We start from the raw sequence: 18,383 nt of genomic DNA, 5'->3' as shown, positions 1-18,383 counted from the left end.
CCCTGTACGCCTTATGACAGACATGCCAAACTCTGGCCTGTGGGCCAAATCTGGCCCACAGTGTAATAAAATTTGGCTCACCACACAATTACAAAATTTCACTTAAGCTGGCCTGGGCAGCAGAGCTATAGTTCACTGTCCTGACATCGCTAATGGTGATAGGGTGAGCAACAGACCGGGACTTCCGCTTTCTAATGCAGGAGAGGTGCCAGCATGCTAGGCTGCAATCACCGCCTTCCAAAGTTTTGTCCGCTTCAGAAGACGAGCTAAGAAGCGTGGGAACGTGCGCGAGGCATTTGAAGGCATGAGCGTGTCACAATGGTGGGTGTAAGCATGGTGCTCATTGTTTCGGGGTGGGGTGTATTGGGGGCTAAGTTTTGAGGCAGGGTCCACACTAGCACTGCTTTCTTGACTTCTTCTCTGGTAATTTTTTCTAGCGGTCAGACCTTTCAATTCAAAGCCGTATAACTAACTGTTCAAGCAGTTTAAAAAAAAAAAAGATTTATATGAGTAATTGATGTGCTACATAGAAACATAGAAAAATGACGGCAGAAAAGGGCCAAAGCCCATCAAGTCTGCCCACTCCAGTGACCCTTCCCCCATGAGTTTGCTCACCAACCTCCTGCCCTTACCTCATTAGAGATCCCACATGAATATCCCATTTATTTTTGAAATCTGCCACGCTGTTGGCCTCAATCACCTGCCGTGGGAGTTCATTCCAATGATCGACCACCCTCTCAGTGAAGAAATACTTTCCGGAGTCCCCATGAAATTTCCCTCCCCTGATTTTCAGTGGATGCCCTCTGGTGGACGAAGGTCCCATAAGACGAAAGATATCCTCTTCCACCTCGATACGACCCGTGATATATTTAAATGTCTCAATCATGTCTCCTCTCTCTCTTCGTTCTTCAAGTGAGTACAGCTGCAATTTATTCAGCCTTACTTCATACGGAAGATCCTTGAGCCCCGAGACCATCCTGGTGGCCATCCGCTGAACTGACTCAACTCTCAGCACATCTTTCTGGTAATGTGGTCTCCAGAATTGAACACAATATTCCAAATGAGGTCTCACCATGGACCTGTACAGTGGCATTATGACCTCTGCCATCCTGCTGATAAAACCTCTACGGATACAACCCATCATTTGCCTTGCCTTGGAGGAAGCCTTTTCCACTTGATTGGCAGTTTTCATGTCATCACTAATGATTACTCCTAAATCCCGTTCTTCCGTGGTCCTAACTAAGGTCTCACCATTTAACGTGTAAGTCCTGCACAGATTTCTTTACCCAGGTGCATCACTTTGCATTTTTTAGCATTGAAGTTGAGCTGCCAAGTCGATGACCATTGTTCTAATAGTAGTAGGTCCTGCGTCATACTGTCAGGCATAGTGCTTTTACCTACTATGTTGCACAGTTTGGCGTCATCGGCGAACAATGATATTTTTCCTCTGAGCCCTTGGGTCATATCACTTATGAATATGTTGAATAGGATTGGACCTAAGACCGAGCCTTTTGGCACTCCACTGGTCACATCTGATGTTTTGGATGGGGTACCATTTACCATCACCCTCTGAATTCTACCGCTCAGCCAATCCTTAACCCATGCAGCTAGTGTTTCCCCTAATCCCAGCGATTTCAACTTGTTCAATAACCTGCGGTGTGGGACGCTATCAAAAGCTTTGCTGAAGTCCAAATACACTACGTCCAGGGACTCCCCGGCATCCAGTTGTCTTGTTACCCAGTCGAAGAAGCTAATCAGATTTGATTGGCAGGACCTGCCCTTGGTAAATCCATGTTGATGGGGATCACGTAGATTTTCTTCATCCAGTATTGTATCAAGTTTCTGTTTGATCAGTGTTTCCATGAGCTTGCATACTATGGATGTGAGACTTACCGGTCGGTAATTTGCCGTCTCTGTCCTGCAGCCCTTTTTGTGGAGTGGAATAACGTTAGCTGTTTTCCAGTCCAAGGGGACTCTTCCCGTGCTTAGGGAGAGATTGAAGAGCACAGACAATGGTTCCGCCAGGACTTCACTCAACTCTCTGAGCACCCTGGGGTGTAGGTTGTCTGGTCCCATGGCTTTGTTCACTTTGAGTCTTGAAAGTTCGCAGTAGACGCTACTGGGCGTAAACTTGAAGTCTTGAAACGGGTCTTTCTGGCTTTCCCTTGTCTGTAAAAGTGGACCGGATCCCGGTGCCTCACAGGTGAAAACCGAGCAGAAGTATTCATTTAGTAGCTCGGCCTTAGTGGAATCCGATTCTGCATAATTCCCGTCCGATTTCCTGAGTCGTTCTATCCCATCTTTGTTTCTTTTCCTGTCACTAATATACCTAAAGAAGGATTTATCCCCTTTCTTAATGTTCCGCGCTAGATTCTCCTCTATTCGGAGCTTGGCCTCTCTGACTGCCTTCTTGACAGCTTTAGACCTGTCCTGATAGTCTTCTTTTGCCTCCTGCTTTCCTAAATGTTTGTAGGCGATAAATGCTTTTTTCTTCTCCTTAACGAGGTCCGAAATTTCAGTACTGAACCACTGGGGTCTCTTGTTTCTCCGACTTTTGCTGACCGTTTTTACATAGCGATTTGTTGCTTCATGCAGGGTGGATTTCAGAGTCGACCACATATTCTCCATATTTGAAACATGAGCATTGGCTTTGTATGCATGCGCAGGATCCTCATTCTTAAAAGTAGGGCTTTATTGTTTTTCCCAAATAAAATTTCAGTTTCACAGGTCTTTTTGTTGTTGTTCAAAAGATTTCCAGAGGTACAAACTTATGAATTGTGTTAGTCATGTATGTTGGTTCATCCTAGTACAGACATGTCTTTTTTATTTATTTTGTTTACATCATAGAGCCGGCGTAGGGTTGGAGAGTTGTAACCCTATACTTCTACAAAGACTAAGGGGTCCTTATATTAAGATGCGCATTTAGCGTACGCTAAATCGGTTAATAAAAGGACCCCTAAATATCTTAATTTAAAAATTTGGCCTGCAACTTAGCCTATGTTTTAGATTTCGGCCCCTTATGTGATTGAGTTTGACACCCCCTGCCTTATGACGTAGGCCATCAACCATTTTAGCAGCCTTCCTCTGGACCGACTCCATCCTGTGTACATCTTTTTGAAGGTGCGGCCTCCAGAACTATACACAATATTCTGAATGAGGTCTCGCCAGAGGTCTGAGAATTAAGTTCACGAACTTGCCACCGTGCGCTTACGTTGGCGGCACTGTACAAACATCTCGGTAGCGTTTCATAACCTCGGTATATCAATGTCTCACAGCTGCGTTCGTGTCGACGTGTGGCGGTGTCTTGCTGAGTGGCGTTCATTATTGTGTGCTGTCGTGAGAACGTCGGAGCTTGAATTAAAGCAGCGAGCGAGCATTAAATTTCTTGTTAAACCTGGCAAGAGTGGAAGTGAAATCGGGGACACGTTAGTCCAAGTTTATGGGAATAATGCCATGAAGAAAACGGCAGTGTGGAAATGGCTTCAACTTTTTTTCTGAGGGGAGAGAAAGCGTCACCGATGAAGAGAGGTCAGGGTGGCCGGTAACGAGCAGAACTGACGAAAACGTTGCAAAAAATTTGTCACCCTGTGTGCCAAAATCATCGGCTGACTGTGAGAAGCACAGCAGGACAAGTAAACATCGATAGAGAAACCGGAAAATCTTAACGGAAAATCGTGGCTTCAGAAAGGTGTGTGTAAAAATGGTCCCGCATGGCTCTTGCAACACAACAAATGCACCAGCTCACACGGCACTGTCCTTGAGGGAAGTTTTAGCCAGTAAATAAATAACTGTATTAGAACACCCTCCCTACTCACCTGATCTGGCCCCCAGTGACTTTTTTCTTTACCCGAAGTTAAAGGAAATATTGAAAGGAAGACATTTTGGTGACATTCCGGACATCTAAGGTGATACGATGACAGCTTTGATGGCCATTCCAGAAAAAGAGTACCAAAATGGCTTTGAAGGGTGGACTAGGAGATGGCGTCGAAGTATAGCTTCCCAAAGGGGAGTACTTCGAAGGTGACCTTAGTGATATTCAGCAATGAGGAATGGGGCACTTTTTCTAGGATGAGTTCAGGAACTTCATTGGCGGTCCTCGTGCAGGGGCTTCTGATGACTACAGCAAAAAGTTCATCATCGAGCACTTACCCATCTTTTCGTGGCCATGACCCCATAATGGTGGCCAATTTAGAACTGTACAACTGCACAAAGGCGCAGGATTTAGGCTAACAGGATTTACGCTTACATCCCAGGTGCCCCTTTTTACAATTGTCAGAGCAGTAGGATGTATTTTCAACTCTAATTAGAAAATAATGGGTAAATATTGACGAACTAAGGCCAGTGCTGGGCAGACTTGCATGGTCTGGGTCCCTTATATGGCCATTCAGTTGAGGATGGGGAGGGCTTCGACAGCTGGAATGGTTTAGATGGGCTGGAGTGAGCTTTGAAGGATACTCCAGTAGATGAAATCTAAGCACAGTACCGGGCAGTGCTCTGGGTTTCAGGCCCAGAAACATCTAAGAAAAAGGACAATTTAAATTAAATCATTAATTTATAGAGGGTGTACGGTTGGGCAGGCTGGATTAGAGTTGCCAGATTTTACATTCGTAAAATCTGGACCCCCTAGACCAGCCCCCAGGCCCACCCTTCCCCGCCCCGTTATGCCCCAGTCCTGCCCTAGCCCCTCCCCCGCTGCTTGCTCCAGTCGGGCATGGATATGACACGATGATGTCACACACACTCACACATGACATCATCACATGGCATCCGCACATGCGCGAGTGCCCTCTTGCCCGACACAATTTCAGGGGAAGCTTTTCAAAACCCGGACAAAGTATCGGGTTTTGAAAAGCCATTGGGACCCCCAGACATGTCCTCAAAAGGAGAACTTGTCCGGGAAAATACAGATGTGTGGTAACCCTAGACTTTATGGACCATTCCTTTATCTTTATATGTAGAGTGGAGTTATATTAGCAAAGCTGTAGTTCTGTTTGAAAATTGACCCTTGTGTATTTGAATTCAAGAGCAGGAAACAGGAAAGAAGACTAGCGTTTTATTTCAAAGTGTTCTTATTGCCCAAAGTCAATCTGGGGTATCAAAGAACAGTCTCCTGCACCATCATCCCTTAAAATAGAGGAAGTCAATTTAGAATTTATTTATTATGATGTATTCACAATTACAAATCACATTCTGTGTTGCATTTCAGAGCGATGTACAGGAAATTTAGGTCAATTGGAATCTATTTTTTTTTTTAAATTTATTTATCAGTTTTAAATAATATTAACAAGCATATACATCTTGTACAGAACGATTGCTTAATAAAGAAAATGATTTTATACATTAATCCAAATTAAACAAAAGGAAAAGGAAAGAAGAAATATAAGACAAATTCTCCATTCCAAATTTAAGCAATCACTAGTCCACAATCCATATCTATGATCCAAGACTTTCAAAGAGAGATTTTAACAATTACAGGGAATCAATTTAAAATAGGAAAAAGAAAAAGTGACTGAAAACTATGCCTGTGGGTAATCTCACCATTAGATCTCAGTTTTTCCATCTTTCTCAAGACGTTTCAAAGCTATGAAATTAGTTAGGTGGGTGGGATCGAAGAAAACATATTTGTTAGAACCAGAATTCACGATACACTTACAAGGAAACCCAAGAATAAACCTTCCCCTCCACTGAAATTACACCAGATTTTAGTAATAAGAACTGTTGTCTTCGCTTTTGGGTCTCGTTGGTGACATTTGGAAAGATCAACTGGAATCTATTTGTCAAGCTTAGAAAGAGAAAAACACCTTCCTCTTAAGCTGGACATTTCTGTTTCAGAGAGGAAAAGAGGACATTTCTCTGAGTAAATATACATTATTTGTTCTGTGCTTTGATAATTTGGGGGATAATGTTTAAATTGTAGGTTCCATAAGTTAGGTGGGGGTATACACCCAACCCCAGCCTAACTTAATTGATTTAATTCATTTAAATCAGCATGGTAATTGACCGTGCCATTACAAAACAATTAAAAGCTTGTTTGTTTGTTTTTTAAAAGTAGGTGCTGGTAGATGCCTATGAAGGCAGGCGTCGTAATTGCGTCTAAGTAGGTGTCTCAAGTCAAAGTAGGCGTGGTTATGGGCTATATGCGATTCTCCATCAAACTTAGGTGCTGGTAATATAGGCCTTTAAAAACCCTGGCCTCTACAATTAAAATGCATCCCTTCTTATGGAACATTCCAGAAAAATCTTAAGACCTATTTATTTGAAAATTATGTAATAGGTATTAGTTGATATAAAGGTCTTTCATTTGTGGTTTCAAAAATTTTTAAGTTTAAAAATCTATGTTTATGTTAATTTTATCATGATGCGATTCCTGGTTGTGACCAGTCTATTAAGGGTGATTTTAAATTGCATTCAACTCCTGTTTGTTAACTCTACTCAATCTGTAGCATCTTTTTAATCATTGTAAACCGCATAGAGCTTCACGGTCCTGCGGTATATAAACTGTTATTATTATTATTATTATTATCAGGGCAGGATTAATTCGTCGAGGGCCCCTAGGCACACAAGTACACTGGGCCCTCTGCCCCACCCCACCCCACCATATGCGCCCAGGCGGAAACAGGAAATTGCGCCAGAGGGAAGCTTTGGGCACGCAGTACTGCTTGCGCAATTACAGTTCCTGTTGCCTTTCTTACCCACATTGCTTGCTTGTCTTACTTTCCGTCGATGGGGGTGGGGCCGCGTTGCCAATCGATGCTGGAGGGGCCCATCGCTGTTTGGAAAAAACAATGTTGAGGCCCCCCTGACCATTTAGGGCCCTAGGCACGTGCCCACTTGGCCTATTGGTTAATCCTGCCCTGATTATTATTATATACTAGTAACTAGTCTTTAAGCCCGTTACATTAACGGGTGCTAGAATATATGTCTGTCTGTCTTTCTTTCTTTCTGTCTCTCTCTCTCTCCCGATGTCTCTCCATGACTCCCATTTTCTGTCTGTGTTTCTGTCCCTCTCCCTGCCCCTGTGTCTTTCTTCCTTTCTGTCTGTCTCCCTCCCTCCTGCTGTCTGTCTGTCATTCTTTCCCTCCATTTCCCTATGCAGTAGTATTTCCACCCCACTTCTCTGCAACAACATTTCTCTCCCCCCCCCCCCCCGACGCAGGCGGGGATCGTGAGAGGAGCCACTGCTGCGTCTTTCAACTAAAAAATGCAATACGGCAGGGAGCAGGCCAGACCGAAAAACAGAACCGTAAGCCGCGCATGCGCACTTCCTATGGGTCGCTACAGCTCACGGAAAAGCGGCGCACGCATAGGAAGTGCGCATGCGCGGCTTACCGTTTTATTATATTAGAAGATTCTTAAGAAATGATATAATATAATGTCAGGGTTCAGCAGCAAGATATCCAGTTGAACAGAAATTATCCAGTTGTCTTTAAGTGGCTGTTCAGGCCACAATTGAAAGTTAATTGGATCACCTTAGCCAGTTCAAGCCAGGACAGCAAAGTTTTTCAACCAGGCTTAGGGCCTCTTTTACAAAGCAATGCGAGCGAATGCCGTGAGGCAAATGCTCCGATGCCCATTCAGTCCTTATGACCAGCAGAGCATTTACCGCATTGACCTACGCTGTTGGGTTTTTTAAAAGACGGGGTTAATCAGGTAGATTTAATCAGATAGTTCTGATTGACCTGGTTAAAGTTAAACTGCGTTCCTTGCACACCTCTTGCTGCTTCTGTATTTAATTGATTCAAATTTAGTGAGCCAATGAGTTGCCTAGATGCAATTTCAGTGACGGGCAGGGCGGGAAATTCAAAAGGCAAGATTCATTTGGTAAACTCTTAAAATTAATCAGATACATTGTTCTTTTTTTCATGTCCAGATTTCTGCGTGTAAACCAGAGGTATAATACCAATTTGCGTCAGAAAATCTCTCTGACACAGATTTTGCTCTTTGGGTGAAGACGATTAGACTGCTCGCAGCAGGGTGCCGATGAAACCCACTGAGACAACCAGGGCCAGGTAGCTGATTTTCACGCTCGTTGCTCCATTGACGTTACACAGGTCAGTTTGGCAACAGGAGGTATAAGCTCCTCCCGCATAGACGTTCACATCAGATGGCGAACAGGAGTCTGCGCAGTTTTTATTGATGAAACTAACACGAAGGGAACCTACATAAGCAAGGTTGAAAGAATTAGGGCCATTATTCTAAACACTTTGGTAAATTGCATCCGCTACAACTTCCACACACCCCTCTATGGTCCTTAGAGAATGGATCACTGCTAGGCCTGGCATTTGTGGGGGGGGGGGGGGTGGCAAACAGGGCAGCTGCTCTAGTGGGCTCCCATGGGCCGGGATGTTCTTCCTTTCTCCCCACCCAGTTCTGATGCTCTCTTTTCACCTGTAAAAATGCAAGGAGGTCGCCGGCATGGCAGCGTTTCTCTAGCACTGCTCTTGGCTTCCTTGGCAATGTTCCACCCCCCCCCCCCCCCGATGCAACTTCCTGTTTCCGCTCAGGCAGATCGTGGCAGAAGAACAGTGCTGATTAGGCCACAGGCAGCACCATAGAATCGCTACCGTGCCAGTGACCTCCTTGCATTATTACAGGTGAGGGGGATGGGCTTTGGAACCAGTGGGGGAGGGGGGAGAAGGGAAGTACATCCTGGCCCATGGGGGCCTCCTGGAGCAGCTGATTTTAAAATGAAGGGAAGGCATTTGACTGCATGGAGGAAAAGCAGACCAGAGTCTTCAGCTGACAGGCCAATCCCTTGTGGTACCTGTTGGCCAGCCTGCAGAAGCATTTTTAGAGCTCAGGGCCACTCCCCTTCTAGCATTGCTCACCTACTGTATTGCAGGGGCTTGAGCAGAGGGCCGGCTGTGTTTCACCTGAAGATTCAGCGCTGGTAGGACATTCAGTTGTGAGGCAGGAAGATAGCATGGCCCCAGGGTGAGAGAAGAGGGTGGGATCCGGAATGGCTCACCTTGGGTACTATCAGTGGCATAGCGGGGTGAGAGGCGCCCAGGGGGGTCGTGCACTTCCCCTTCCTTCTTTCCTGCCCTCCTGCCATGCACGGACACTCCTCCTCACTCCTCATACCTTTTTAACTTCTCCAACACAACCAGTGTCAGCTCACTCTTGGACATCGCTTCTTAAGAGTGGGACCCAGAAGTGCCATCAGAGAGAGCGCCGATGCCGACGTGGGCAGCAATGTTAAGAAAAGGAGTAAAAAAAGTACAGAAGTACAGAGGAAGGCAAGGGGTGGTTGTGTGCGGCAGGGGCAGGAGTGGGGGAGGGCACAGAGGAGGAAGGTTGCCAGTGCCCCTGGCAAGATGGTGCCCGGGGCGGTGCCCCTACCCCCCCTTACTATGCCACTGACCAAAAGTCACCCAGATGAGAGACCATCAAGTCAGCTTTATTGCTGAACTCAATATGGGCCTTGTTCTGGTGTTATAAGGCCTGCCTCAGGGGTCAGAGATTATGAGGAAATATGTAAATAAGCAAACGCATAAAAACCAATCATCCCCAAAGTAAAATGCACAACCCTAGACCAAGAGTAGACAATTCCGGTCTTCGAGAGCGGGAGCCAGGTCAGGTTTTCAGGATATCCACAATAAATATGCATGAGATAGATTTGCATCTCAAGGAGGCAGTGGGTGCAAATCCATCTCATACCTATTCCCTGTGGATATCCTGAAAACCTGACCTGCCTGCAGCTCTGGAGGACCGGAATTGCCTACCCCTGCACTAGACTAAAATCATTAGCATTTCCAGCAGCAATATTGTGCACAGCATCACCACAAGTACTAACAGAATCGTATGAGGAGATCGGGAAACACTGTAATGGGAACTATGAAGAGACTTTAAAATGAACATTAGGAACAATTTCTGTACTCTAAGGTCCTGACTCTAAAAATGGCATCCCAAGTGTAGGTGATGATAGGTGTCCTATCACTGTCTAATCGACCAATCGATAGGACAAAGTACGCGCGAATGGAGACATCTAGGCACGTTTACAGATGCCTAAGGCCGGTGTAGGCATGGTTTACGCTGGAAGTGGCCATCTGTAGGCAAGCCTAGGTACTTCTTATAGGTGCGAGTCAGATGCCATAAATGTAGGCCTGTAAAAAAGGCCTACATTTAAGGCATTTGTAGAGAAAAATAGGCACGATTCTGGAAACGACACCTACCAATGATTGACATACGGCAGGCACCCAGTTTGCAAGCGCTTCTCGCGGCAGGCACCATTTCCAGAATCAGGCCCTAAAGGCTTTGATGTAAATAGTTGAAGTTCAAGTTATCAATTTTCCATCAGTCTTGGCTTGATTCCTTCTAATTAAGTGACACTGTATGAAGTGATCAAGCCACGACTAAAGTTATCCTTTGGCCTACTGGAGTGATTCCGGCTCTGGCCTACGCCCAGCTTGAACTCAGACTTTCTGTTTTTTTGTATGCTATGGTTACGGGCTAGTTGGTGCCCCGAGACTGAGTGAGTGAGACCAGTGTGACACTAGTTTCAAAAACAGAGTACAAAGTCCAAGGGCTAAGGTATCCATGCTAGTCTGACCCTTGCCCTCTTACTGTGGTAGTATGGCAACTGAAGTGTGGACTCATGCATGTTTCCTTTCTATTGACACTGCTGGATCAAAGGTTCAGCTTCTCTCCATTGAACATTGAGCAGTACCCCAGAGCTACTTTCTTCTTTGTTAAGAATGGTTCAACTTACCAATTCCTCCATACGTCACTGAGGTCTTGCAGAATGTTTCTCCTTCTCCGCAAGAGGCAGGTGTCTGACATTTGCTGTTACTTGTCTCACTTTTACAAGTGTAACATTGCAACAATGAGTGAACTGAAAAAGAGAGATCCATATCATGTTATCTACCTGCACTGTTCCAATGAAAATTACAATACGACAGAAATTCTGTCACCTACCCTCCCTCCCCCCTCGAATTTGGCTATTTTCAGAGGTCTATGGAAAATCTGTCTTATTCTTGTTCAGGGATTTATTAGAGTTCCTTTCATGAATAAGACAACAAAGCAGTTTACAAATGAAATAGAACTGGCATGAAAGGGAACACCAAAAGGAATAATCTAGAAGTATCACAGGCTGCAAGTGGAAGCACAGTAAATCTGTCCACCCCATCCCACCCTTCCAGTAGACCTCAAGGGATCTCACCCAGGAGAGCTGAAAGAGGTAAGTTTTGACATTATACAGCACTATATATTATTCATAACACACCCGAGGGGGCTAATAGTCAAAGAGATTCAGATGAAGTTATCCAGATACTTGTAAATGGAAATTTTTCACCTGTGGATAAGGGTATGCAGATATGTTTATCCAGATAACTTAGGCTCATTGTATCTGCAGCTGATAACTTGACCTGGATAGCGGCTGAAATTATTAGCTCCTATTCCCACTAATGTTCAAACATACGAGGGGCCGCTGTAAAGTTCTGAGCCCAACCAAGAAGAGAAGGATGGGGAGCCATGAAACTTACAAGTTATTCCACACTTTTCTTGACACTTTTCATTTCAGTGAGGCAAATGCATCTAGTAAATGGGCACAAGTATAGGGAAACCAAGCCATTGTGACATCACCGATGAGGTTGGCTCTTAGGCATTGGTGGAATGAGGCATTATGACATCACAATAGGAGGAGCCGCTGAAAAGTTCTCAGCCCAACCAAGAAGAGAATGATGTGGAGCCACGAAACTTACAAGTTATTCCACACTTCTTTTGAGACTTTTCAATGATATGAAACGAAAAGTGTCAAGAAAAGTGTGGAATAACTTGTAAATTTGCTAGCTCCACATTCATTCTCTTCTTGGTTGGGCTGAGAACTTTTTAGCAGTCCTTCATAGTACCATGATGGCAGATAAAGACCTGATGGTCCATCCGGGTGGGCTGCAATGCAAAGTTAGTTGACCTGTGTCCATCCGGGCCCCACCTGTCGCTACACCACTGGTTTTGAGGGCAGAAGGCAATGGAATAGCACATGTACTTTTGGAAGTCAAACTGGTGCATGGCAATCAAACACTGGCGCTGGTTGCAGAATTGTTGCCTGGTCAAACATAGGCCTTGAAATATAGGCCAGGGTGTTGAAGGCCTACTACTACTATTATTTATCAGTTTTATTGAGCTGAAAGGTGTACACAGCATTGTACATTTAACATTCAATAGACAGTCCCTGCTCAGAAGAGCTTACAATCTAATTTGGACAGACAGACAGGATGTCTCGGGGTTAGGGAGTTTCTAGGAGAAGAAATGATATGATGGGTAAAAGTTTCTGAATGTGAGTGAGAGTTAAGAGCTGAAAGCGGCTTCAATGCAGTCTGGCATTTCTGGCAGCCGCGATCAGCTCAGCGGCCCCTTTTCGGCACTTATACCTGTTTTGACGTGGTCTAAGTCAAAACGTATAAGTGCCGACTAGGCCAGTGGTCCCCCACCCTGTCCTGGAGGACCTCCAGGCCAATTGGGTTTTCAGGCTAGCCCTAATGAATATGCGTGAGAGAGATTTGCATATAATGGAAGTGACAGGCATGCAAATCTGCTTCATGCATATTCATTAGGGCTAGCCTGAAAACCCGATTGGCCTGGTGGTCCTCCAGGACAGGGTGGGGGACCACTGGACTAGGCAACCTGTTCAAACTTTTGGTTATACCTGCTGTATGCCTAGGTGTAGGTTGGCCCACCTCCCGCCCTTTCCCTTCCTCTAATAACGCCTCTTTTCGTTCTATGCGTTTAGAGGCAGGGGAAAGGCCTAAGCTGGTTTTAGATACGTCTAAAACCAGCTTTGGTTATGGGTACTTGGACGATCAGGCTTTTTGATCGTCCAAGTATCCATTTAGGCCACTTTTTAGACTTTTTTTTAATTATTATGAGCCCCATAATCGTTATCCTGATATTTAATTAAACATTTACACGGGAACTTTAAATAAAAGGATGCTTCTATTGCCAAGACTTGAGGTTTTAATAACAGAAATGCCTTCCTTTTAAACTGAGTTGCCTTAGCAACATCCAGGAAGACTAAGACATTGTCCCCACAGAACTTCTTATTTTTATTTTGAAAATAAGTTTTTAAAATCAGTGTTTTGCTAGACTCATTTAAACATTTTACTAGTAATGTTGCTCTGGTCAAAATAGTATCTTGTGATTCTTCCAAAAACCCCGTGAGGTCAAATTCTGTGGGGGCAATTTCTTCTAATCCTATTTCAGAGGTAATTTTCTTCTTTTGTGGGATATAATAACATATTGATATAGGTAATGAATCTGCGTTAGCTAAACCAAGGATTTCCTTAAAAAATTTCCTCAGTAAAATTTCAGGTAATAATAAATGAGTCCTTGGAAAATTAACTAAAGGCAGATTTTTTACCCTCAATAAATTTTAAAACATTTCAAACTTTGAATGTACTGCGTGGGAATCTTTTACAACCGATGCAGTAAATGTTTGCAGAGATAATAGCTGAGATTCAGTTGCTGCAAGACGTTTATCCAGAATCTTCACATTGGAATCATTATTTTCCATCTTTTGAATAACTTCCTGAGAGAAATTTAAATTCTGAGTAGCTCCTGACTTTAACAATCCCTCAACACGAGTATTAATCAACCAAAGATCTTTTAAGGAAATGTCTTGAGGAGCCTCTTGAATCTCACACAGGGTTAAGGCCTCCTCTTGAAAGGAGATGGCCTTAGGCATCGCTCCGAGTCTGTCTTCGACATATCACTGCAGTTCTGCTGGACTTTTGTTTTGAATAATAAAGTGACCAGACAACAAAAGGTAGAAAAAATAATTTTATTTTCTATTTTGTGATTACAATATGTCATATTTGAAATGTGTATCCTGCCAGAGCTAGGACCTAACAGAAAGAGGAAAAGTTTCTTTTATTTTGTTTACACCACAAGGCCGGTGTGGGGTTGAAAAGGCTCTAACCCAGGGATCTCAATGTCCCTCTTTGAGGGCCGTAATCCAGTCAGGTTTTCAGTATTTCCCCCATGAATATGCATTGAAAGCAGTGCATGCACATAGATCTCATGCATATTCATTGGGGAAATCCTGAAAACCCGACTGGATTATGGCCCTCGAGGACCGGAGTTCCCTACTGCTGCTCTAGGAGGTGATAAGTGCTACCACAGGGGTAGGGAACTCCGATCCTCGAGAGCCGTATTCCAGTCGGGTTTTCAGGATTTCCCCAATGAATATGCATTGAAAGCAGTGCATGCACAAAGATCTCATGCATATTCATTGGGGAAATCCTGAAAACCCGACTGGATTATGGCCCTCGAGGACCGGAGTTCCCTACTGCTGCTCTAGGAGGTGATAAGTGCTACCACAGGGGGAGGGAACTCCGATCCTCGAGAGCCGTATTCCAGTCGGGTTTTCAGGATTTCCCCAATGAATATGCATTGAAAGCAGTGCATGCACATAGATCTCATGCATATTCATTGGGGAAATCCTGAAAACCCGACTGGATTATGGCCCTCGAGGACCGGAGTTCCCTACTGCTGCTCTAGGAGGTGATAAGTGCTACCACAGGGGTAGGGAACTCCGATCCTCGAGAGCCGTATTCCAGTCGGGTTTTCAGGATTTCCCCAATGAATATGCATTGAAAGCAGTGCATGCACATAGATCTCATGCATATTCATTGGGGAAATCCTGAAAACCCGACTGGATTATGGCCCTCGAGGACCGGAGTTCCCTACTGCTGCTCTAGGAGGTGATAAGTGCTACCACAGGGGTAGGGAACTCCGATCCTCGAGAGCCGTATTCCAGTCGGGTTTTCAGGATTTCCCCAATGAATATGCATTGAAAGCAGTGCATGCACATAGATCTCATGCATATTCATTGGGGAAATCCTGAAAACCCGACTGGATTATGGCCCTCGAGGACCGGAGTTCCCTACTGCTGCTCTAGGAGGTGATAAGTGCTACCACAGGGGTAGGGAACTCCGATCCTCGAGAGCCGTATTCCAGTCGGGTTTTCAGGATTTCCCCAATGAATATGCATTGAAAGCAGTGCATGCACATAGATCTCATGCATATTCATTGGGGAAATCTTGAAAATCTGACTGGATTGCGGCCCTCAAGGAGAGACTTAGAGACCCCTGATTTAAAGGCTCCTTTAACTTCCTCCCATGAGCTAGACAATTCACGCTTTAGTTAAGCAGGGGTCTCAAAGTCCCTCCTTGAGGGCCGCAATCCAGTCGCGTTTTCAGGATTTCCCCAATGAATATGCATGAGATCTATTTGCATGCCCTGCTTTCAATGCATATTCATTGGGGAAATCCTGAAAACCCAACTGGATTGTGGCCCTCAAGGGGGGACTTTGAGACCCCTGCTCTAACCCTATGGGCTCCTTAACACACGGAATAGCGTGCGCTAAATTGCCGTGCGTGCTAGCCGCTACCGCCTCCTTTTAAGCAGGCAGTAATTTTTGGCTAACATGCACTAATCCGGTGCGTGCGCTAAAAACGCTAGTGCACCTTTGTAAAAGGAGCCCTAGGTAATGTTATATTGTAACACTGTGAATGTTAAACTGTAAATCGTCCTGTGTTCTCTGCGTAGGGCAGGCTATAAAAATTACTAAATAAAATTACTAAAAATATTTTTTTAATATTGGGGGGGGAGGATTTAAAAATGATCGGCCCCCAAGTGTCACTTACCCTAAGTACGCCACTGGAACTGGGCCATTTTATTTCAGAAATATGGACATATTCCTTATAATCTATTATAATAAAATGCTAAGCGCGCATGCGCACTCTTACCAGCGTGTTCCCTGAGATCTGATCTGTCGGGCTGTGGCCGGTAGGAGTGCTCATGCGTGCCAGACAAGCCTCCCTGCTCTCCACCTCACGCCGCTGCAGTGGGTCCTCTCACGAGATGCACTTGCGTCGGAGAAGGATTCCGACGAAGGCAGTGATTGTGAGGGGAGCCACCGTGGTACCTTCAAAATTAAAAATAAACTTCGGGCAGAAACGGCCCCACACTCGGCTTCAGGCACGCCCACACGCGGCGGCTGTCAGCACCTGCAGGCCGCGGCGGCTGCTTGCTCTATTGAGGAAGGGCTACTATTGTTCTGACTTTGCTGCTGCTCTTTACAGGGTTTCTTAGTTGAGGTCCCCCGGCAGCATCGGGCAATGACTCCTTCATTGCTCTCATTCGACGATACGAATGCAACTTTGATGTGAAGGTCAGTGGGTAGCAAATGTGTTGATTGTGAGCTGCTGAATTATGGATGCTGTTACTGCTGGACAGAGGGGAGCAGGGAAGGGGTGTTGCTGGACAGGGGAATTCAGGGAGGATGGAAGGAGCAGGAGAGAGACAGGACAGGGGGGGAAGAAAAAGGAAGGGAGGCCTACTGCTGGACAGGGGGAGCAGGAAAGAGGTGCTGCTGGACAGGGGAAGAGGTGCTGATGGACAGGGGGGGAAGAAAAAGGAAGGGAGGCCTACTGCTGGACAGGGGGAGCAGGAAAGAGGTGCTGCTGGACAGGGGGGGAGGTAAAACAAAGGGAGAAGGGCTGCTGCTGGATAAGGGGAGCAGTGAAGGGGTGGTTGTGGACACAGAAGAGGTAAAAGAAAGGGAGAATGGACAGGGAAGCAGCCAAGGGGTGGTGGTGGACAGCCGAGGAAAAACAAAGACATAAAAAAATAAATACAGAAAGCGGTTAATGAGAGAGAGAGAAAGAAATAAAGACAGACACACACATATATATTCTAGCTTAATAAAAATCGTTTATCTACAGCACGCAAATAGAGATCTCTTACAATGTATCTAACCAATGACGTCTCTAAAAGAACATAGGGCTCCTTTTACTAAGGTGCGCTAGGGCTTTAACGCGTGGAATAGCGCATGCTACATTGCCGTGCGTGCTAGACCTTAATGCCAGCATTGAGCTGGTGTTAGTTCTAGAAGCGTAGTGCACGGAGTAGCGCATGGTAATTTCCTGCGTGCGCTAAAAATGCTAGCGCACCTTAGTTAAAGGAGCCCAAAGTCATTCATTCTATATAATTTTCTACAATTACATGTGTTTATTTTTACAAACAGCTCCCCCCCCCCTTCTTTTTACAAAACTGTAGCGTGGTTTTTAGCACTGACCATGGTGGTAACAGCTCCGAAGCTCATAGAATTCCTATGAGCTTTGGAGCTCTTACCGCCACGGCCGGTGGTAGAAACCACATTACAGTTTTGTAAAAGGGGCGGTAAATCTGTTATAGTTTTTTATTTTCTGTTAAAAAGGTTTTTTGCATTGTAGTAATTGTTTAAAAAAAATAAATCTTTCAATGGAAATATATGCAAAAAAAAATAAACCCCTTCCTTCACGTGCAAAGCATGTTTTGTAAAATTGTATAGAGGTATATAAATATAATTACAGCTATTTCTATGTGGTCTTGTGCAGGTGTGTCCCAAAAATATTGCCAACTAGTCATCCATGTTATCCTCTAGATCCAGGAAGGTAATCAGAGATGTTGCTTACCTGTCGGCAGGCACAGGGCTACCACCACGAGGGAGATCAGAAACGCCTTCATTTTCACAGGTTCCTCTGAGGCTGTAGGGCTCTTCCCCAAGACCTTTATATCCCCTGAATTTGTTTTGGGTTGCTATGACGATTCTTTAAAGCACCGTGTCAACACGCACACAGAAAAAAAGTTGAATCTTTCAATCAATGTCATACGTGGGAGAGTGTGGCACAGTGGTTAGAGCCACAACTTCCGAACCTTAGGGTTGTAGGTTCAAATCCGAAGCTGCTCCCTGTGACTCTGGGCAAGTCACTGAAATCCCTCAACCGACCCAATGTGAACTTCTAAATTCAAAAAAAAACTTTCTGTTTGGCAAAAATTTTAATTAAATTGAAAAGCCTCAGAGCATGGCTCAGGACTTGAACGTTCTCACAACCTCCCCCCCCCCCCCCCCCCCTGTTACCAAACTCTACTATAACTTAGTTCAATTCAAATCTTTTGAAAAGCTTAATTCAAGTCAATTCGACGGATGATTGAATAAGCTGACAACGTAAGTGAGGAGGCACTGATTAGGTTTGTGCGGACGTTCAAGTCCTGAGCCGTGCTCGAGGCTATTTCACCCCCCACCCACCCGAGTTCAATTTCATTTAATTTATAATTGTTCCAAACAGAATTAAGAAGTTTATATTTATTGCCTCATTATTATCTTTTACGTGCAATTTTGTTGGTTTAGTGGAGTTTCTATTTTCATAGTGATTTTTCAAGTCACTTAAGGGCTCCTTTTACGAAGCGGCGTTAGCGTTTTTAGCGAACGCAGCATTTTAACACACGCTACGCGGCTAGACCTAACGCTAGCTCAATGCTGGCATTAAGGCCTAGGGCAGGCAGCAATTTAGCGCGCTATTCCGCGTGTTAAAGCCCTAACGCGGCTTAGTAAAAGGAGC

At 44.8% G+C, this 18,383-nt stretch overlaps 1 protein-coding gene across 1 annotated transcript; it reads right to left on the bottom strand.

Moving 5' to 3' along the window:
* Positions 1–7,292: 7,292 nt before the first annotated feature.
* LOC117355720 (lymphocyte antigen 6E-like) lies at positions 7,293–17,517 on the bottom strand. Its single transcript, XM_033934673.1, has 3 exons — positions 17,457–17,517; positions 10,712–10,834; positions 7,293–8,158 (listed from the first exon to the last, which is right to left on the bottom strand). The coding sequence occupies exons 1-3, from the start codon at positions 17,506–17,508 to the stop codon at positions 7,956–7,958; spliced, it is 378 nt and encodes a 125-aa protein (XP_033790564.1). The 5' UTR covers positions 17,509–17,517; the 3' UTR covers positions 7,293–7,955.
* Positions 17,518–18,383: the final 866 nt, after the last annotated feature.

This window comes from Geotrypetes seraphini, chromosome 2 (assembly GCF_902459505.1).
Source record: "Geotrypetes seraphini chromosome 2, aGeoSer1.1, whole genome shotgun sequence".
Taxonomy (NCBI): domain Eukaryota; kingdom Metazoa; phylum Chordata; class Amphibia; order Gymnophiona; family Dermophiidae; genus Geotrypetes; species Geotrypetes seraphini.
The sequence above is the reverse complement of the archived record's forward strand: the minus strand, read 5'-3'. Positions and strand labels throughout refer to the sequence as shown.

Coding starts and splice junctions, on each gene's coding strand:
- LOC117355720 (XM_033934673.1), bottom strand. CDS start 17,508: ATGAAGGCGTTTCTGATCTCCCTCGTGGTGGTAGCCCTGTGCCTGCCG. Junction 10,835..17,456: donor AGCCCTGTGCCTGCCGACAG/GTAAGCAACATC, acceptor TCTCTTTTTCAG/TTCACTCATTGTTGCAATGT. Junction 8,159..10,711: donor AGTGACGTATGGAGGAATTG/GTAAGTTGAACC, acceptor TTGCTTATGTAG/GTTCCCTTCGTGTTAGTTTC.